Below are 18,949 nucleotides of genomic sequence, written 5' to 3'. Positions count from 1 at the left end.
TTACCTTTTCTTTCTCTGTTCACCCCCGTCCTGACATTGAGATCACTAGGACTGTTAAACATGAAACGGCGCTGCTGACCGTCACACTAAACCAAGTCTGCGCTTGGCGGGACTTGTTTACTTGTTTTCTAATTATGCACTTTTCTTCTCTTGGACGCCTCTCCAGGACATCTGTATTTTTTACTCCCTCCCTTTGTTACTTTGCTTTCCTGACTATTCAGTGTTTAATTTGAAGTTTTGATAAACTGAAGGTTAAGGTTCCCTTACGGGTTTGTAAAGTTTCCTCCTTCCTAAGTTAAACTATTTCAAACACCTCGACCTTAAACATCTACAGCGTAAAAATATACAACATACACATAAATGCAGCAGGAATATGATCCAAAACATCAGTATGAGAGTTAAACACAGGCAGGGAACGTTTTACTGCACTACTATTTACAAACATGTATTTAGCTGAAAGTTCTTACTAAGTAAGGGTTTAAATGCAGTACTTTGACTTGTAACAGAGTACTTTTTACAGTGTGGTTTGCTACTTTATCTCCAGTAAAGGACTGCAAGATGGACAAGCATGAAGTCTGCCAGTAACTTAAGTTAAGGTTTTAAACGCAGTACTTTTGCTTTAGTTAAGGTTTTGAATGCAGTAATTTTACGTAGAAGGTGTTAAATGCAGTACTCTTAGCTTAAACGCAGTACTTTTGCTTTAGTTAAGTTTAAAATGCGTACTTTTGCTTTAGTTAAGGTTTTGAATGCAGTACTTTTACGTAAGAAAGGTGTTAATGCAGTACTTTAGCTTAAACGCAGTACTTTGTGCTTTAGTTAAGGTTTTAAATGCAGTACTTTTGCTTTAGTTAAGGTTTTGAATGCAGTACTTTTACGTAGAGGTGTTAAATGCAGTACTTTAGCGTAAACGCAGTACTTTTGTTTAGTTAAGGTTTTAAATGCAGTACTTTTATTTTACTTAAGGTTTTAAATGCAGTACTTTTACGTAAGAAAGGTGTTAGTGCAGTACTTTCACTTAATGTAGTACGTTTACTTTATTTAAGGTTTTAAATGCAGTACTTTTACTTAAGTTAAGGTTTTAAATGCAGTACTTTTACTTAAGTTAAGGTTTTAAATGCAGTACTTTTACTTAAGTTAAGGTTTTAAATGCAGTACTTTTGCTTTAGTTGAGGTTTTAAATGCAGTACCTTTGCTTTAGTTAAGTTTTTAAATGCAGTACTTTTGCTTTAGTTAAGGTTTTAAATGCAGTACTTTTACTTTAGTTAAGTTTTTAAATGCAGTACTTTTGCTTTAGTTAAGTTTTTTAATGAAGTACTTTTCCTTTAGTAAAGGTTTTAAATGCAGTACTTTTGCTTTAGTTGAGGTTTTAAATGCAGTACTTTTGCTTTAGTTAAGGTTTTAAATGCAGTACTTTTACTTTAGTTAGGGTTCTAAATGCAGTACTTTTGCTTAAGTTAAGGTTTTAAATGCAGTACTTTTGCTTTAGTTGAGGTTTCAAATGCAGTACTTTTACTTAAGTTAAGGTTTTAAATGCAGTACTTTTACTTTAGTTAGGGTTCTAAACGCAGTACTTTTCCTTAAGTTAAGGTTTTAAATGCAGTACTTTTCCTTAAGTTAAGGTTTCAAATGCAGTACTTTTCCTTTAGTAAAGGTTTTAAATGCAGTACTTTTCCTTTAGTTAAGTTTTTAAATGCAGTACTTCTGCTTGAGTATTTTTACAGTGTGGTTTTGTTACTTTATCTCCAGTCCAATGGCCTGAATACTTCTGAACACTGAACTAAACTCTGCTCTGAGGCAGCTCAGTGAGTAATGACTGCAGGTTAACCAGTTTGATCTTTATTGTTTCACCTCAAACAGACAGCTGGAGTTATTTGACTATGCATGAAGTATGAATACACGGTATACTTAATGGAGGTGTTTTTTTCGGCTTTTTTTAACCACAACACACACACACACTTGTACGCACCGCTATGTCCCACACTGCAGCCTCACCACCGTCCTGTGGTCCCAGTTCAGCACCTTCAGGGCGAAGTCCACCCCGATGGTGGCGCGGTAATGCTGGGAGAACACCTGGTGCACGTAGCGCTTTATGATGGACGTTTTACCGACACCGAGGTCACCGATCACCAACACTTGAGCAGGCGCTCGTGCTGCATCATGACCGGTGATGAGACAGGAGAGAGAGGGCGCGCGCACAGCGAGGTCTCCAATTATGGGCTCCGCGTGGGCTGAGTTGCATAACGCGGCAGGGTTTCGGTCCAGAGAGGCTCGGTCTGCAGGCTGTTGTGGACGCGGACAGCTGCAGCAGCTGGGTGTAAAGTTATTTAATGAACATTACACTTCAAACAGTCCCGGTTTGTAAAAAACAAACAAAAAAGGAACTTGCTGCATTGAAACTCAAAAAAAACTTGATCTGATCTGCGGTCTGTGCAGGTCTCCGCCCTCTGCTGCCGCTCACACTGCGGGGAGAGGTCAGACAGGCAGCGCGGACACACCTCCAGTTTACTCAGATTACTCAGATTACTCAGTTACTCATTTGTTTCGCACCTGCCAGTTAAGACACACTGCAGGGAAATGTGTGTGCTGCAGCGCCCCCTGCAGGTTCAGAGAGTAACACCACCGTGGTGTTTGTTATGTTATATCATGTGTTAGCTAATGTTGCTCACATGAGCTAACATTAGATAAGCTCAAGCTAAGCTAACTAGCATTAGCTGCATTACTAACATGAGCTAACATTGCTAACAAACTGAGCTAACATCCAACAGCGGCTAACAAATGAGCTAACATTAGCTAACAAAACTGAGCTAACATGAGCTAACAGCAGCTAACAAACTGAGCTAACATTGAGCTAACAGCGGCTAACAAACTGAGCTAACAGCGGCTAACAAAACTGAGCTAACATTAGCTAACAAAACTGAGCTAACATGGCTAACAGCAGCTAACAAAATGAGCTAACTGAGCTAACAGCGGCTAACAAATGAGCTAACATGAGCTAACAGCAGCTAACAAACTGAGTCAACATTAGCTAACAAACTGAGCTAACATGAGCTAACAGCGGCTACAAACTGAGCTAACAGAGCTAACAGCGGCTAACAAACTGAGCCAACATGAGTAACAGCGGCTAACAAACTGAGCTAACATTAGCTAACAAACTTGGCTCAACATGAGCTAACAGCGGTAACAAACTGAGCTAACATTAGCTAACAACTGAGCTAACATGAGCTAAACAGTAACAGAGCTAACATGAGCTAAACAAGCTACAATGAGCTAACATTAGCTAACAAACTGAGCTACATAGCTCAAAACTGAGCTAACATGAGCTACCGCAGCTAACAACTGAGCTAACGCAGACTAACAAACTGAGCTAACATTAGCTAACAACGGCTAATTAGTAACAACTGAGCAACATGAGTAACAGCAGCTAAAAAACTGAGCTAACATGAGCTAACAGCAGCTAACAACTGAGCTAACATTAGCTAACAAACTGAGCTAACATGAGCTAACAGCGCTCAACAAACTGAGCTAAATCAGTAACAAAAACTGAGCTAACATAGCTAACAAACTGAGCTAACAGAGCTAACAAACTGAGCTAAAATGAGCTAAACACGCAGCTAACAAACTGAGCTAACATTAGCTAACAAACTGAGCTAACATTCAGCTAACATGAGCTAACAACAGTAAACAACCTGAGCTAACAGCAGCTAACAAAATGAGCTAACAGCAGCTAACAAACTGAGCTAACATGAGCGAACAGCAGCTAATAAATTCATCCAACATGAGCTAACAGCAGCTACAGATGTCAGCAGTTTACTTCTCTGTCCATCATAAACTCTGTAAATCACAGAGAGTTGAGGCGGAGCAGCCGGAGGACATCAGAGGGAAAACCAGAAAACATTTCCTCCATAAAATATGATCCAGTTTCACCAGAACCAGTTAGCACGCCGTATATATATATATATATATATATATATATATAATAACAGAGACACCATTCACCTGACTACAAGTCAGTGTAACAATTATTTAAAATCTGTTATTTTATGGCAGAAAAGCTATAAAAGATGTAGAGAAATGTAGAGTTGACTTGGTTCTGTTTCGTTATTTGTAGTTCCTGATATTAAAAATGTAATTTAAAGTTATATATATGCACCCAAAATGTGATAAACAATGCTGCACGTTTAAAAAACTACAACTCCCACCCTGCAGTTCGTCCAATTTCCGTTCCTGCGCACTGAAGCGTGCGCGTATATACTGCGCAGTGGTGCAGTGAGTGTGCTGCTTCTCTCTTATAATAAAAAATAATGTTTTTTTGAATTTATTGAACTCAGTTTGTTCGTATTTAGTTTTTTTTAGACACATTCAGGTTATTTTGCAGTTTTAAATCAGGATTGTTAGTTTCTTTTCTCGCTAATTTTATGTTGAGAAAATCCATAAAAATCATAATATCGTCCAGAAACTTATTTTTTTATTCCTTTATAACGGTATTTTCTTTATTCCGTCTGTTTTCGGTTAACAATAGTGTGTTTTTTCCCTCCCCTTCTTCAGTGTTGCGCCTCTCCTCGGTCCATTACGGTAGTGGTACTGATGCGGGATGAGTCAGGCTATATGATGCTGCTGCTGCCATTTCATCAGCAGCGAACCCCGCACAAACACACAGCAAACACAGCGATGATTCCGCGGGATTACCCCCCTGACAGCGACCATCCTGCACCCGCAAACTGACGCTTCTCCTCGGCGTGGAATCAGAGAACAAGGCGGCGTGTTTTTTGTTCGAGGCTCCGGGTGAAGCTCCACGCAAGGATCCGTGTTTTTTTTCTCTCCTCCTGCTCTGGATGCGTTTTTCAGGGCCTGACTTCAGGGGCCTGCTGTTGTTAAACCAGCCTCTCTGTTAAAAAAACAACACAAACATCCACCCACCCTCCTCCACCTGCGGGATTTCGGTCGTTGCGCTGCGTCCTGAGGGTTTGATCCAAGCAGACTTTCGGTGCCATGGAGCCCACATCAGCCTGGTGCTGAACGGCGTAAGAGGGAGCAACCATTGTGGCCTAAACCCCACTCCTGCTTCGGGTAAGCTCTCCACATTTAAAGGCTGTGTTTGTGTCATCCATCATGTCCTGCAGCCTGTACATATCACAGCAGAGCCGAATATCATTAGAAACTCACATTTTACGCATGGAATAATGTGCATGTATGAGGTGTGACACGTTCCCCGAGCTGACATCCGGTGTCAGAGCCCGTGAAGGATGCTGCTCACCGGGGGATTCAGACACTGATGTTCGCATACCGACCGAGCGACGCAACCCGACGGCTCCACAGAGGCTGCATGTGTTTGGCTCCGTGCCCGCCTGCCTGATGGCCTGGTCAGGGGGAGCTGTGGTGTGAGGATACGTAGAGTTTGTACATGTGATGGAAGAAGTACTACAGTGTACTTATACTAAAAGTACTGCATCCAAAATGTACAAGGATATTAGAGAATATAGTTATTATTAGGCTCTTCACTATGTTTATGATGTGTAATGGATGATGGAATATCAGTGGTGGAAGAAGCACTCAGATATTTTTTACTTAGAAGAAGTAGAAGTACTACAGTGTAGAGTACTGCATTCAAAATGTACAATAAAGTACAAAAGTATTCGAAAATATAGTTACTAGGCTACTCACTGTGGAGAAATGCTCGTTTCAGATTTGTGTATTTGTGGTGGATGATTGAATATCAGTGGTGGAAAAAGTAGAAATACTATGTTGTAAAAAAATACTTAAGTACTGTCTGTAAATGTACTTTGTTTATTTATCTGATTCCAAACTAGTAATTGAAGTAATCAGATAAATACAGTTGATTAAAAAGTACAATATTTGTAATTTAACTTTGTACTACTTAAGTACTCAGATCTTTTACTTATAAGGAACAATACTAGAAATACTAAAAGTACTGCATTCAACATGTACAATAAAGTACAAAGGTGTTAGAAAATATAGTGGAGTGGAGAATGGATATGTAATGGATGATGGAGTATCAGTGTTAGAAGTACTCCAAGTAAGAGTATGGTGTAAAAATACTGCATTACAAGTAAAAGTAGCATCAGTAGTAAAAATACTATACTATAATTAAATGTTTACTTACTTTATACTGCATAAATATTGTACTTTTTAATCCACTATATTTATTTAGTAACTTCAGGTCAATAAACAAAAGATTATAAACAAATGGAATATAGTGTATTATTACAGATTAAGGAGTATTCAGTAATGCAGTGACAGACACGTAAATGCATCAATAATATAATACAGACCTGTAGTATTCTGTATAATGAGTACTTTTACTTGTAATGGAGTATTTGTACACCATGGCTCAGCTGGATCTGAGTACTTCTACTAACATTAATCATCTACCTGACCTCCCTCCCTCTGTGTCTCTCTCTCTCTCTCTTTCTCCCACACGCACGTAAACGCACCATGACAGACAGACAGCCCGGTTAGGAGAGCGACAGACAGGTGAGCAGGAGAGCGACAGACAGGTGAGCAGCCAAAGTCATGGAGGCGATATGGCTCTATCAGTTCCGGCTGATTGTCATCGGGGACTCCACGGTGGGCAAGTCGTGTCTGATCCGGCGGTTCACGGAGGGCCGCTTCGCCCAGGTGTCGGACCCGACCGTCGGCGTGGACTTCTTCTCCCGGCTGGTGGAGATCGAACCGGGGAAGCGGATCAAGCTGCAGATCTGGGACACCGCGGGTCAGGAGCGCTTCAGGTGAGAACAGCTGGGAGTGTGGACGTGTTACATCACTAATCAATGTTCAATACGGATTTAATCCATCATAATAACAATATATCATGGTGGTTATCACAGCGCAGGTCAGGTGTTGTGTTTATTTGTCTCTAGAAAAGGTGAAAGTAAAAGTATCAATACCACACTGTAAAAAATACTTCACTTTAAGGTAGAAAATACTTCACTTTAAGGTAAAAAATACTTCACTTTAATGTAAAAAAAATACTTTACTTTAAGGTAAAAATACTACACTTTAAGATAAAAAATACTTTACTTTAAGGTAAAAAATACTTTACTTTAAGGTAAAAAATACTTTACTTTAAGGTAAAAAATACTTTACTTTAAGGTAAAAAATACTTCACTTTAAGGTAAAAAATACTTTACTTTAAGGTAAAAAATACTGCATATTTTACACAAATATACATTTTAAAGGCCTAAAAACACATTTTTTGTTTTAATACTGGTGCATTCACGTGTAAACAGCATTATATATGTGTAGGTGATTTTTAATATATAAATGTATCATATTTAATGAGATGCTAATCTAAAGCAGTACAATATATATATAGTTGTTTACCATTACAAGTATTATTATTAATATTATTATACAATCTTATTGTGAAAATCCAAAGAGGAAGGTAAACTTATAAAGATACCAGATAGTACGGTCAAACATTTGTTTATTGCGCAAGCGGCAATAAACTGTTAAATTATTATCCACCGTTCTGCATGCAGTATACATTGACTTTACACATAAATAATGTCATTTTTTACCTAATAAAAACAGTTTTATGGTAGAAGGTTGATTATTTAATATGCCATATTTGGTAATACAGGTTCCTCATAGCAAGAAGGTTGCTGGTTCGAACCCCGGCTGGGACCTCAAGGTGTCCTCAATGTTTTTTATTTCCATGATGCACAAGAGGTTTGCATATACAAATGGTTAAAGGTGTTTTCCATAGAGAGCTTTCAAAATCACAGACTGACGAAAATCACCTGACACCAGCTGCTGTTCTCGAGACCAAAACTGGAGGTTACCACGTAAAGAAGAACTGAGACTGAACTGATGAACAAAAGAGAAACCAACTCAGCAGAAATGTTGAGTAACTATGGTCTGAATATTCATGTTCAAGTGGTGACAGGTGAATTCTGGTAAAAGTCATGTCAGATGTTCCTCAAAACTGAGGAAACAAGGAACTTGAGTTTTGACTTGATTTATTTAGAAACGGAAAGAGTGAAGTGATGCACGTCAACAAAACTGGACGATTAGTAACTTAAGTTAGGGAATACTTGTAAAGTATCTGGAGCCCGGAGCTCTCAAAACTCGAATTACTACCTGTGACTCGTTTGTTTGCAACGGGAAATAGCAGTTAGTCAAACGACTAGAGGGGTTATTTCTAAAGAGTAAACAAGTGAACATCATACAGTGCCTTACCTGCACTGACACTGCGTAGAAATTGGTATTTTTGACAATTTAGCACCATAAACCAAACATCAACAAGGTCACCAGCAGCAGTCAGTCCAGCTCGGCGTCTGTCTTTCAGCCTTTTATTTCACCAAGCTCTCATCTGGCGGCTTTTTGGTCTCCTTGCCATTGCCCACTTTTACAGCTCCTGTTCTGGCATGACACAGGCTCCGCTCCCCGTCATCATTCCCTGAAAAACTCCTCTCCCTGTTGGCACTTCTGTAGCTTCTGTCAACGTCCTTATCGGTCTGTGGCCATTGGCGGTTTCCATAAAGGCTACTCACTCCGGTTACATTGCCCGCTTACCTAGCTCCGGTTCTGGCACGACACTGGCTCCTCCTCTCCCTGTCAGCACATTACCGGGGAGCTATCGTTATATTAAAATAACGATATATCAGCTACTATTAACTAACTTAAAACATTTTGACTCGTAGTATTGTAGTATTTAAGTACTTGTACAGACATTTTTGGGGATTTTACTCATTGTTATTTCATGTGTGGACCTTCCTTCTATAAATATATATAAATATACAGTATGTATGTGTGTGTGTGTTGAATCAAATGAATCACTCGCTGCTTCTGAATTTTCGCCTCCTCTCCTCCGTCGACTAATCCTCCCTCCTTCCTCTTTTTCGTGACACGTCTTTCACACTCTTTCCGTCTCCACCTCGGGCCTGTAATTTTCCTTCTGGTTGTATTTATGTTGACGTTGACGTTGTGGGAAGATAAGACGCATCACGAGGGGGATTGGTTTGTCTGTGTCTGCATGCAGGTTGTCACATCTTGTCAAAATCCAGCAGCTCTTCCCCTCCCATGTCATGCCGCAGTGCTCTGTGTAAATTATGTTAGACATAATCCTTGTAATATTTGTACATGTTATTTTCATCTAATGTTTTCTCAGCTCCCCCATCATCACCTCTGCTTGTTTTCACACCTCCTGTCATCAGTTTTTCTCTTCCGATTAGCCGTGCCCCACAGATTTATCACCTCGTACTTTCCCTGTCGCTGAACGCAGCTTGTTTCTGAAGCATATTTACATATTTAGAAACACATAAGCTCCTTTTGCCTTTGTCTGTCTTCAATCAAGGACTCGTTTGAAAAAACTACAACATCATTTTGATGTTAAAATCTCACACGGTCAGTCTCTGATCACGCTCTGATCTCTTGTAACCTCTGCAGGTCCATCACCAGGGCTTACTACCGTAACTCCGTGGGCGGGCTCCTCCTGTTCGACATCACCAACCGCCGCTCCTTCCAGAACGTCCACGACTGGCTCGAGGAGGCTCGCAGCCACGTCCAACCACATAGCATCGTCTTCCTATTGGTGGGCCACAAATGTGACCTGGAGGCACAGCGCCAGGTGTGTAGAGCAGAAATGCAGCGGTTAGAAATGGGTACTACCAGTCTTGTATTTCAGTAGAGCGATCTCTGATGACACAGCATGGGCACTGTACGATTCAATACAGCAAATATCTTAGTCTCCAAGTTTGGGACGGGTGTTGTTTTGAATTTAAGTCTGCAGCGTTAAAAGTGATTTTTAGATCAGTACACATTTGGATCAGAGAAGAGATGTCTTTGTTTAATCTTTGGGTAACTGGCAGACCAAAAAGCAAAAGCAAAAAATATCACCATTGCAGGATGACACTGCAAAACTGTCTGCACTGATATAACACAATGTTGTAGGCGCAGGATTAAAATCAAATAAACCAGAAAAGTTTCCTATCTATGCTCTGTTCGCCTTGTCACTTGAACTAAAAGGCTCATTTACAAGAGTCTTATCACACTCATCTCACAATGGTAAGCAGTGCTGCTCGGTGCGGATGATTTGATGCCTTTGTTTGGTCTTGTCTCGAAGTCTGGTACTTCAACTGTGCTTCTAAGACGATGTAATACATCTACTAGCTCTTGACCGTCCAGTTAGGAAAGCTTCATCTTCTCTCATTTGATTTTCTAGGTGACTCGTCAGGAAGCAGAGAAGCTGGCGGGGGCGTACGGGATGCGCTACGTCGAGACGTCAGCCCGCGACGCCATCAACGTGGAACACGCCTTCACAGAGCTGACCAGAGACATCTTCGCCCTGGTGCGGTCCGGCGATATCACAATCCAGGAGGGCTGGGAGGGCGTGAAGAGCGGATTTGTCCCCAACGTGGTCCACTCCTCGGAGGAAGTGACCAAGAGCGACCGCCGCTGTCTATGTTGATCTGGGAAGAGTTTTAGGACTGAAGGTGAAAAGTTGAGGGGTCCAGGAAGGATTCAGAGGGGAGCGGCTGACGGACTGAGGTGTCAGCCCTCTGACTGAAACTGTTGGTAACCCTCTATTGCTTTTTCTTCAGGTTGGATACACAATGAAAAGGCTGGTAGATGGTGGAGAAGGACACCTTGAATGTGGGTGGATAGCTGAAGGGTTGTGCCCATTTCTGTACACCTTTGATTTCCCGGAGAGGAAGGATACTCATTTACTTGCGAGGGCTCCCATGATTCAATTCCTTCAATTTTGTTTTGGGCTTCTTGCCTGAACGTCTTAGAAAGGCCTTAGAAAGTGGATCCATTTTGGCTCGTCACCAAAATCCGATGACACTCTTGTGACTTGTTTAATCTTTCTTTCTCCCCATCATCTCTTCTTTCACCCTCTCCTCCCACGACGTCTTAATCTCCTCCTCCAATATGCAATTACATGATCACATAAGACACTTTTACGTTGATGTCCAACCATCCCTCTAGCACATATCATTAAAAAAAAAAGTTTAGTCAGCACCGTTAGATTTAAATGCCATCTTTAACAAGAGTTGTTTTTTCTTGTGCTGACATTTTGCTCCACATTCCACTATCAGAGCTCAATGGAGGAGTCCTGGAGGCCCTTAAATAAAACGAAGGATTTCCTTCCCGGAGCTGTGATTTTATTGCCAGAGACTACACCATTTCTCTTAGGCCTCCAGTGAGCTCAATGACATTGACTACATGGTTATATCCACTATCATTCTGCTAAATACCGCACTATAACAAAAAAAAAATCAACACCCATCCAGGTCCTGGACTCCAGCAGGAAGAGACAAGTGTACAGCTAACTGACCGAGGTGGACTTGTTGGACTAGCTTGACCACGCCTAATCGTCCGCCTTTAACTGTTGACATGTTAAGGTGGACCAAAAGGGAATGTTGGATCCGGAAAGCACCTTAATAGCCAAGTCCACCTTAACTGTGGAGCCTCATTTGTGACTTTTGAAGGGTGCTAATACGAGCTGGAGATATTTTGAAAGCGAACACAGAGGGATCAGACCGCAGACGCCACGAAGGAACCACCATCCACAATGCACGCATACCCGACGATGTAATCACGCAAACAAAGTCCAACTGGTAGGCATTAAATCAAGCCGACAAAGATTCGGGCACGGGGGTGGGAACAACAAGGTGATATTTTGTTGTGGGCAAGTGGTTTATATGCATTTTCTTTTATGTGTGCGTGCAAGTGTAACATCTCATCAAACTGCATTAGTTCACACGTAGAAACTTAATGTCTTGGAAGGAGGTTTTCGATCTACCCTGAGGTCTTGGAGAGACTTAACTCGCCGGTTTATTTGGTACACCTAATAAAAACTAAACTAATACAACAGTCCTGCAACAAATCATCCCTTTGTGAAGGTTATAATGTTCATTTTTTGTGTTTTAGGGAAGTGTTGATAGTGCAGATATCTTATTAACTTTGATCTAGCAAAGCAGTTTAGAGTTTATATGTTTGGCATTTATTCAGTTTGGGGAAACTCCATCGTTGCTAAGGCTCGGACTACTTGCCAGAGTAGTAAATGAATGTGATGTAAACAAAAGAAAATGTTTATTTTGAAAGCAAATTGCCCCAAATTCTAAAAATCTTTTGATTATATGTTTTATTTAAGTTGGTAATTGTTGTATAATCGCAATATTACATTTGAGGGTGTGCTTTACAGTCGTTACTGGCACTTCACTGACCCTTGCGCACATTGGCACAAGCGCCGTGCCAATAACGACCATAAAGCACACCCTCTGATGTAATATTACTTGTACACCTTGCAGTGTAATGCATCGTAGCCTCTGATATGACCTTAACTCGGAACATTACGCCCTTCATGAAGATAGGATTGTTGCATTAGTCTGCATTAATTTTAATCAGGTGTACCTGATCGTCATTCCTTCAGTCTGTGGAAGAAGTCGCTGTCCTGAAGGCAGCTTCATGTCACTCTTAGCGCAAGTCTCCTTAGCGAAATGACAAATGTGGGGCCAACAGGTAGATAAACAAAACTACTGCTATGGTAATGAGACAAGCTGTGGGGTCATGGCAGGTGTTTGCTATGACCAATTAAAGACAAATCACCTGTTGTGATGTCACTGTTTGGGGGTGTGGCCAAAACACTTAAATGTTTAAACATTTTTCGCCCTCATGTGGTTCTCTGTGAATTTACCTTTTAAGTAGACATTTATTTTAATGTTTTCAGTTTTTTACTCATGTCAGGCCAGTTACTGCAAAATCAGAGACAGTGAATCAAACTGTTTCATTCGCTTCTAGACCATGTTTACACGTAAGAAGGTAACACATAAAAAATGTGTTTTTAAAGCAACATTGTGTAGAAATTCACATTTTCTGTGATTTAGCACCCCCAGTTTCAAAGTGTAATACCACTGTGGTAAATATGGACACTACACTTCTGATCAAAAACTATCAGGATGACAACTTTGCGAACAACAATGCTATCAACAAGGTCACCAACACAAAACCCAGCAGCAGCTAATATCACTGACTAGTCCAACAGCAGTCAGCCCAGCTCGGCGTCTGTCTTTCAGCTTTTTATTTCACCAAGCTCTCACCAACCACTAAAAGTCAGTCCCACATTTACTCTCATCTGGCGGCTTTTTGGTCTCCTTGCTATTGCCCACTTTTCCAGCTCCTGTTCTGGCACGACACCAGTTTCGCTCTCTGTCAAACCTCCTCTTCCTGGTGGTCCATAATGACTGTGATCGGAGTTCACAGTACGGGCAGCCCATTACATTAGCTAACAGCAGCTACAGTTGGCAGCAGTTTACTTCACTGTCCATGAGAAAACATTTTCTCCATAAAATATGATCCAGTTTCACCAAAATCAGTGAAATAGTTAGCGGTATGTGACTTAGTGCTGTAAAGAGTTGCGTGCTTGTTGTGGGGTACAGTACCCAGAGTACAAAGTTACATTACTTTATGGTAGAAAAGCTGCACAATGTTGCTTTAAGACGCATCAAAAATAATAACTACACACAGTTATGAGATTAGCACTGGACCAAATATATTAATTTGTTTTATGACTGACAAGGAACAGAGACTTTTAGCATAGTTAGCAATTAAATGTACCTTACCATATCTACCTTAAGTACCTGGACTCATTTTCAACCCCTTAATCTGATACACAATCCTAAACGAATGCCTGTTGTATGTGTCAACTGTATTTATTTTTAAAATTAATTTATTAACTAATTATTTCAGTCACCTGTGGATCAGTGAGGAAACTGTAAGTGCTTCATTTTCTCACAATGTATGCCTTCTTTTTACATGTCTCCAAAGAGTTCTGCTTGTGTCATCTTATTTTACATGAATGTATCAGTAGAGAGGAACAAGGTGAGATTTTTACCACCGGGTTGTCATCTATAATATATATATATATAATATATATATATATATATTATATATATATATATATTATATATATATATATATATAAATGTGTGAATGAGAAACATTTCCAGTCAGAGTGACAACCCCCACACGACGTTTTCCTTCCTACAAAAGCTTTGACGAAAAGGTTGATCTAAATGTTGTTGAGACTTGATGGAAATAATTCAAATGACGGTCCACTTCCACTGCTACACACTCATGCTGCATTATTGCTTACTGAAATGAGTGAAATGTTGCCAGACAGAAAAGATCGATCTGCAAAAATACTTCCAGGAATAAAAAAAAGGAAAGAAAAAAAAAAGGGTGAGTTCTCGACAGTTTCTCTTGAAATTCAACATAGAGGGTTTTGTTTTATCCTTACTCTGCTCGCTGTATGATCATCAGTGCTTTTTGCTGAAACTCTTAAACGTTACCGAGGTGAGGGTGGCATAAAGTGTGGGAGTGTGTGGTTGTAGTCTCCCATGTGTTTGGAGCTCCTCCTCATGGGCTGCCAAAACACTTTCAACCAGATGTCAGCCGGCTGGTTGATACGCTATGCTTTATGACGCCCAGCTGGATATCTCTAAGCTCCTTTACTGTCCCCCCCAACTTACAGTAATTACATCGTTTGGTAAATACACTTATTTGCTTTCATGCTGAGAGTTACATGAGAAGATTGAGATTACTGTCCATCCATCCATTAATTTGTTCCCGCTTATCCGGGGTTGGGTCGCGGTGGCAGCAGGTTTAGCCGGGCACTCCAGCTCCTCCTGGTGGATGGATGGATAGATAGTTCATTGATCCCAAAGGTAAATCCTCAGCTTGCTTCCTTCCACAAAGGAATAGTAGCACTACTCATTTCGAACGCTTGTATCCACATTCTTTCGGTCACTACCCAAAGCTCTTGACCATAGGTGAGGGATGGAACGTAGATGGACTGAAAAACTAGGAGCTTTGCCATCCGACTCAGCTCAATCTTCCCAACAACAATCTGATACATTGTCCGCAACATTGCCAACGCTGCTGGTCCATCTCACGCTCCATTTTCCCCATCACTCATGAACAAGACCCCAAGAGAGTTGAACTCCTTTGCTTCGGGCAGCAACTCGCCCCCAATGTGGAGGGAGCATTTTCGGCAAGACATCCGAGGACAGTCATGTTTCCTCGGATGTCGGAACTCTTGGCAAGAAAGCAAATAAGTATACTTCCCAAAATGTTAAATTACAAACTTCAACAAAGTCTTAGTCAGGAGTTAATATTTAAATCCACTCCAAATAAATGATTTGCTGCCGCCTTTGTAAATTCCACATTCCCTAACTTCAACATTTATATTTCCATAGTATACTTTTAGCTTTCTCTTTTCTCTCGATTTGGCCTAACATACACCGACAAAATGCCAAAAAATCATGCACAAAATAATGTGACGGAGTGAAAAAGTGTTTTATGGTTCCCAATCTGCACTTTTTACCCTTCAGCTCTTGGTTGCTTATTGTTGCTGTCCAATACAAAAACCATGGGTATCCAAATTTGGTGAATTTGTTGTAAAGATCCTTCATGGGTTGAAAAGGTTCTCCGACTTCTTAGGTTAAATAAACCTTTTTAACACCCATTGGATTGTCTGAAAATTGCTTGGTATTTTGGAGACAGCAACTTTATTTCTATAAAGTGCAATGCATTTTGGTGAAACTTGCTGAAGGTTCAGTTTTCCCACATGGAGCTGGTTAGTTCACCGTTTAAAACATTAAAATGACGTCCATAATGTGCAATATGGACTAAACACATCCATTTTTTACAGTAAAATAGCAAAATCGTGTCTAATCCTGAAGCTCCCGACAACATTCAGCTGATTCCAGTAAAACACAATGTGTGTGAACTAAGCAGCAACCAATTAAATACAGAAAATGTCCGGCTGATGCTTCTAAGAAGAGGCCATTAGAGAGGCATCATCTTTCCAGTTTCTAAAGGTCTGGAAGTGGCTGTTAATGTTTTTGCGAGTAAAGCGAATTAGTTGAGTCTTCAGTAAGTCACATGACGTTACTGTGTGTGAACGAAGAAGCAGTTTTTTTTTGGGACGACTCTGTCAAGTTGTCTTTTATTGATCTGTGGTTTGGCAGAGTTGCAGCCAAAGTCACCTCGGGAACTCGTGAAGTGAAGTGATCAAGGAGGAAAGACTCCGATGATGGAAAGCAGTTTCATGCTTGACAGCAAAGCAATCTGCTCTTTGGCTCGTTTCCAGACAAGCCTATACGTGGTGATTTACGGGCACTCTGCACCGTTCTCTGCCGGCGTCCCTGGCAGCATTTGACTTCACTAAAGGCTGCTAGACTCAGTAAAGGAGATAGCCCTCCAAACTTCACCCGCACACAAGCTGAAAGAAAGATTTTTGTTGTATTTCTGTTTGTTACGAATTTATGAATAGTCTGACATCTTGGGAAATACGCCTATCCACTTTCTTGACATGTTTTTGTGAGAAGTCTTGTCGTAATTAGTGAGCTTTAGAGGTGTTGGTAGGATGATTTTGCAACCAGTGGACAGAAAAAGCCTGAGTTCCCCTGTTTCCAATCATTCTGGCTGGTTGTAGCTTCATATTTACTGTAGGATTATCCCCAGTTTATGCCTATTGTGTATATTAATTTTATATTTGAGTCACAAAGCCGAGCGGTTGTTTCTCTGAGAAAATTACGAGGTTTGCAGAGCCTAGAGTGTTGTTCCAACTCTACTCCGAGCTTGTTACTCCCATCTTTAAGGCTGAGCCTGGCCACCCAGTGGAGAAAGCTAATTTCGGTCACTTGTATCCACAATCTCATTCTTTTGTTTACTACCCAAAGCTCACAACCATAGGTGAGGGTTTGACTGGAAAAATCGAGAACTTTGCCTTCCCTCTAAGTTCGCTCTTCCCCACAACGATCCGAAACACCAACCCAACCCAACCCAGCACTCCATTTTCGCATCAGTTGCGAACAAGACCCCAACAAGGTACTTGAATTCCCTCGCTTGGGGCAGCAACTCGCTCCCAAAATTCAGCCGCAAAACAGTAGAATGCTAATACATAAGAGGCATAAACTGGGGCTAAACCTTACGATAAATATAAAGCTACAGCCAACAGTTAGTTAGTTTAGCATAAAGACTGACAACAGGGGTAAACAACTATTCTGGCTCTTTCCAAAGGTAAAATCCACAAACCAAAAAGTACCTCCAGGAATTAGCCATAAAATCGTCCAGCACGACTCATAAAACACCTTTCCTTACTCACTGGTTCTCAAACAAACAAGATACAACAGTAGTCAGTCATTCTGCTAATCTAATCAAACAGTCTGCTGATTATAACTTCATATTTACCCCACAGATACGGGAGTAATGCCAGTTTTCTTCCATGGAAAATTGTCCTTGTTCTTAGAGTAAATGTATCTGCAGTGGAGGCTGACGTGAAAGGAAAATTAATCCCCGTGTTTTGATGAAACTTCTGGCTGTGGCCAAAAAAAGCTTGTCTGCGTGCCAAACTAATTTGGAGGCCTAATTGTTTTCTAATTAACTGATGATATTGAGACGAGTTAAACTGGGGATCTTGGGAGTCTCATAATGGACATCACACACACACGAACTGTTTATGGTCGAAGGAAGCCTCGACAAAACTACGCTAGGAAAAAAATACCATCCACTCGTCTGTTGTTTAACCTTTAGCTGGGTTTTCTACTCCGACAGGCGACATGCCATGAACCCTGTATCCAAACGCATGCGTCAGTTGGATATCCCCGCCCTCGATGTAACCCTTCTTCTCACAGGAGCCGTCGGTACAACAGAAATCATGTTTCACTTTGTTGTTTTCAACCCTCTGAGCTGTACAGACGATAACTGTGTATCACTGTCCAGATGGTCGCCCCTTCCTCTGCTCTAATTATCTCTCAACAAACTGAAATGTACTAAAAAATAAATAAAATGTGACTGGAAAAATAAATCTATTCTCATTGCTGTTTTTTTCATAGAGTCACATAATCATGCATGTACTTGCTATGGAGTGTTTTTAGATTGTTGTAATGGTGTTATACTTGAGGTTGTGAGTCATGGGTACCTCCAAGTTTTTACAAAAAGTTTTGAACAACCATTCACATTTATTTCATGACAAACTACAACCGGTCAGCTGATCTGCTTCATATCATAGTTAAAACACCTCAAAGTGTTTCCTCTACCAGCTGTTTATTTGAGCTTCTATACGTAAAGTTTGCAACTGGAAGACGACGAGATGAATGAAAGAAAAAACGTCACATTTAAGGGTGAGCAGGGGAAAGTTAAAGACAAAGCTGCAGCAAGAGGAAGAGGAAGGATGAACTGGGAGGAAGATAAGTCAACTTACTTTTAACTGAATTTAAGGAAATTATAATTTTGTTTGACCCAACTATGGAGGACCAAGAGTGTCACGGAGATAACTACAAAGCATTTTGTTTTCTGATAATAAATGAATAATATATTGTTACTCAAACGTCATTAAAGCCAGTTCTAGTGAGTTTTGAGATGCGAAAATATGAAATTGGACAACAAAAAGAGGAATTCAAAAAAGCTTTAACCGATGAACAAATCTATCCTGAAGTACATTTAAAGGGAAACCAAAAAAAAAAAGTCAGTGTAACGCAGAAATAAACATGTTTTGAGTATGTTAGATCAAAGTTCAAATGATCAGTATTCTCAGCTCTGAAACACCAGCCGAACACGGAAGAGTCCAGGAAAAACAGACGGTACAAAACAGAAGTACAGTACGTTATCATGAAGAACGTAAGATTGCTCCCCAATATGATGGAGGAGCTATTTATTTATGGATTTATTTATTCAATAAATGTTTTAATCCCTTTGTTTTCCAGTTAGATAGCAATAAATACAATTATTTATATTTCCGTGACACCTATGGCCCTCCATAACATCCACCTTCTTGAACATTCTTGGTTTTTAATTTTTTAAATTGTGGGTACACGACTTCTCTAAACCTGGTTACGGGAAGAATAAAAGACACACAGAGCAGCAGGTCAAGGTCTTATCTCTGCCCAAATGTTCTTCTTTTTACTTCATTCATTGTTTT

General features: G+C 40.4%; 1 protein-coding gene across 1 annotated transcript; it reads left to right on the top strand.

Moving 5' to 3' along the window:
* The first annotated feature begins 4,468 nt into the window (after nt 1-4,468).
* On the top strand, nt 4,469-18,495 carry rab39bb (RAB39B, member RAS oncogene family b). Its single transcript, XM_027287721.1, has 5 exons — nt 4,469-5,067; nt 6,461-6,746; nt 9,409-9,589; nt 10,184-10,454; nt 10,563-18,495. The coding sequence occupies exons 2-4, from the start codon at nt 6,532-6,534 to the stop codon at nt 10,427-10,429; spliced, it is 642 nt and encodes a 213-aa protein (XP_027143522.1). The 5' UTR covers nt 4,469-5,067; nt 6,461-6,531; the 3' UTR covers nt 10,430-10,454; nt 10,563-18,495.
* The last annotated feature ends 454 nt before the right edge of the window (nt 18,496-18,949 follow it).

Source organism: Larimichthys crocea, chromosome XIV (assembly GCF_000972845.2).
Source record: "Larimichthys crocea isolate SSNF chromosome XIV, L_crocea_2.0, whole genome shotgun sequence".
Lineage (NCBI taxonomy): Eukaryota > Metazoa > Chordata > Actinopteri > Sciaenidae > Larimichthys > Larimichthys crocea.
This window is presented reverse-complemented; position numbering and strand designations above follow the sequence as displayed.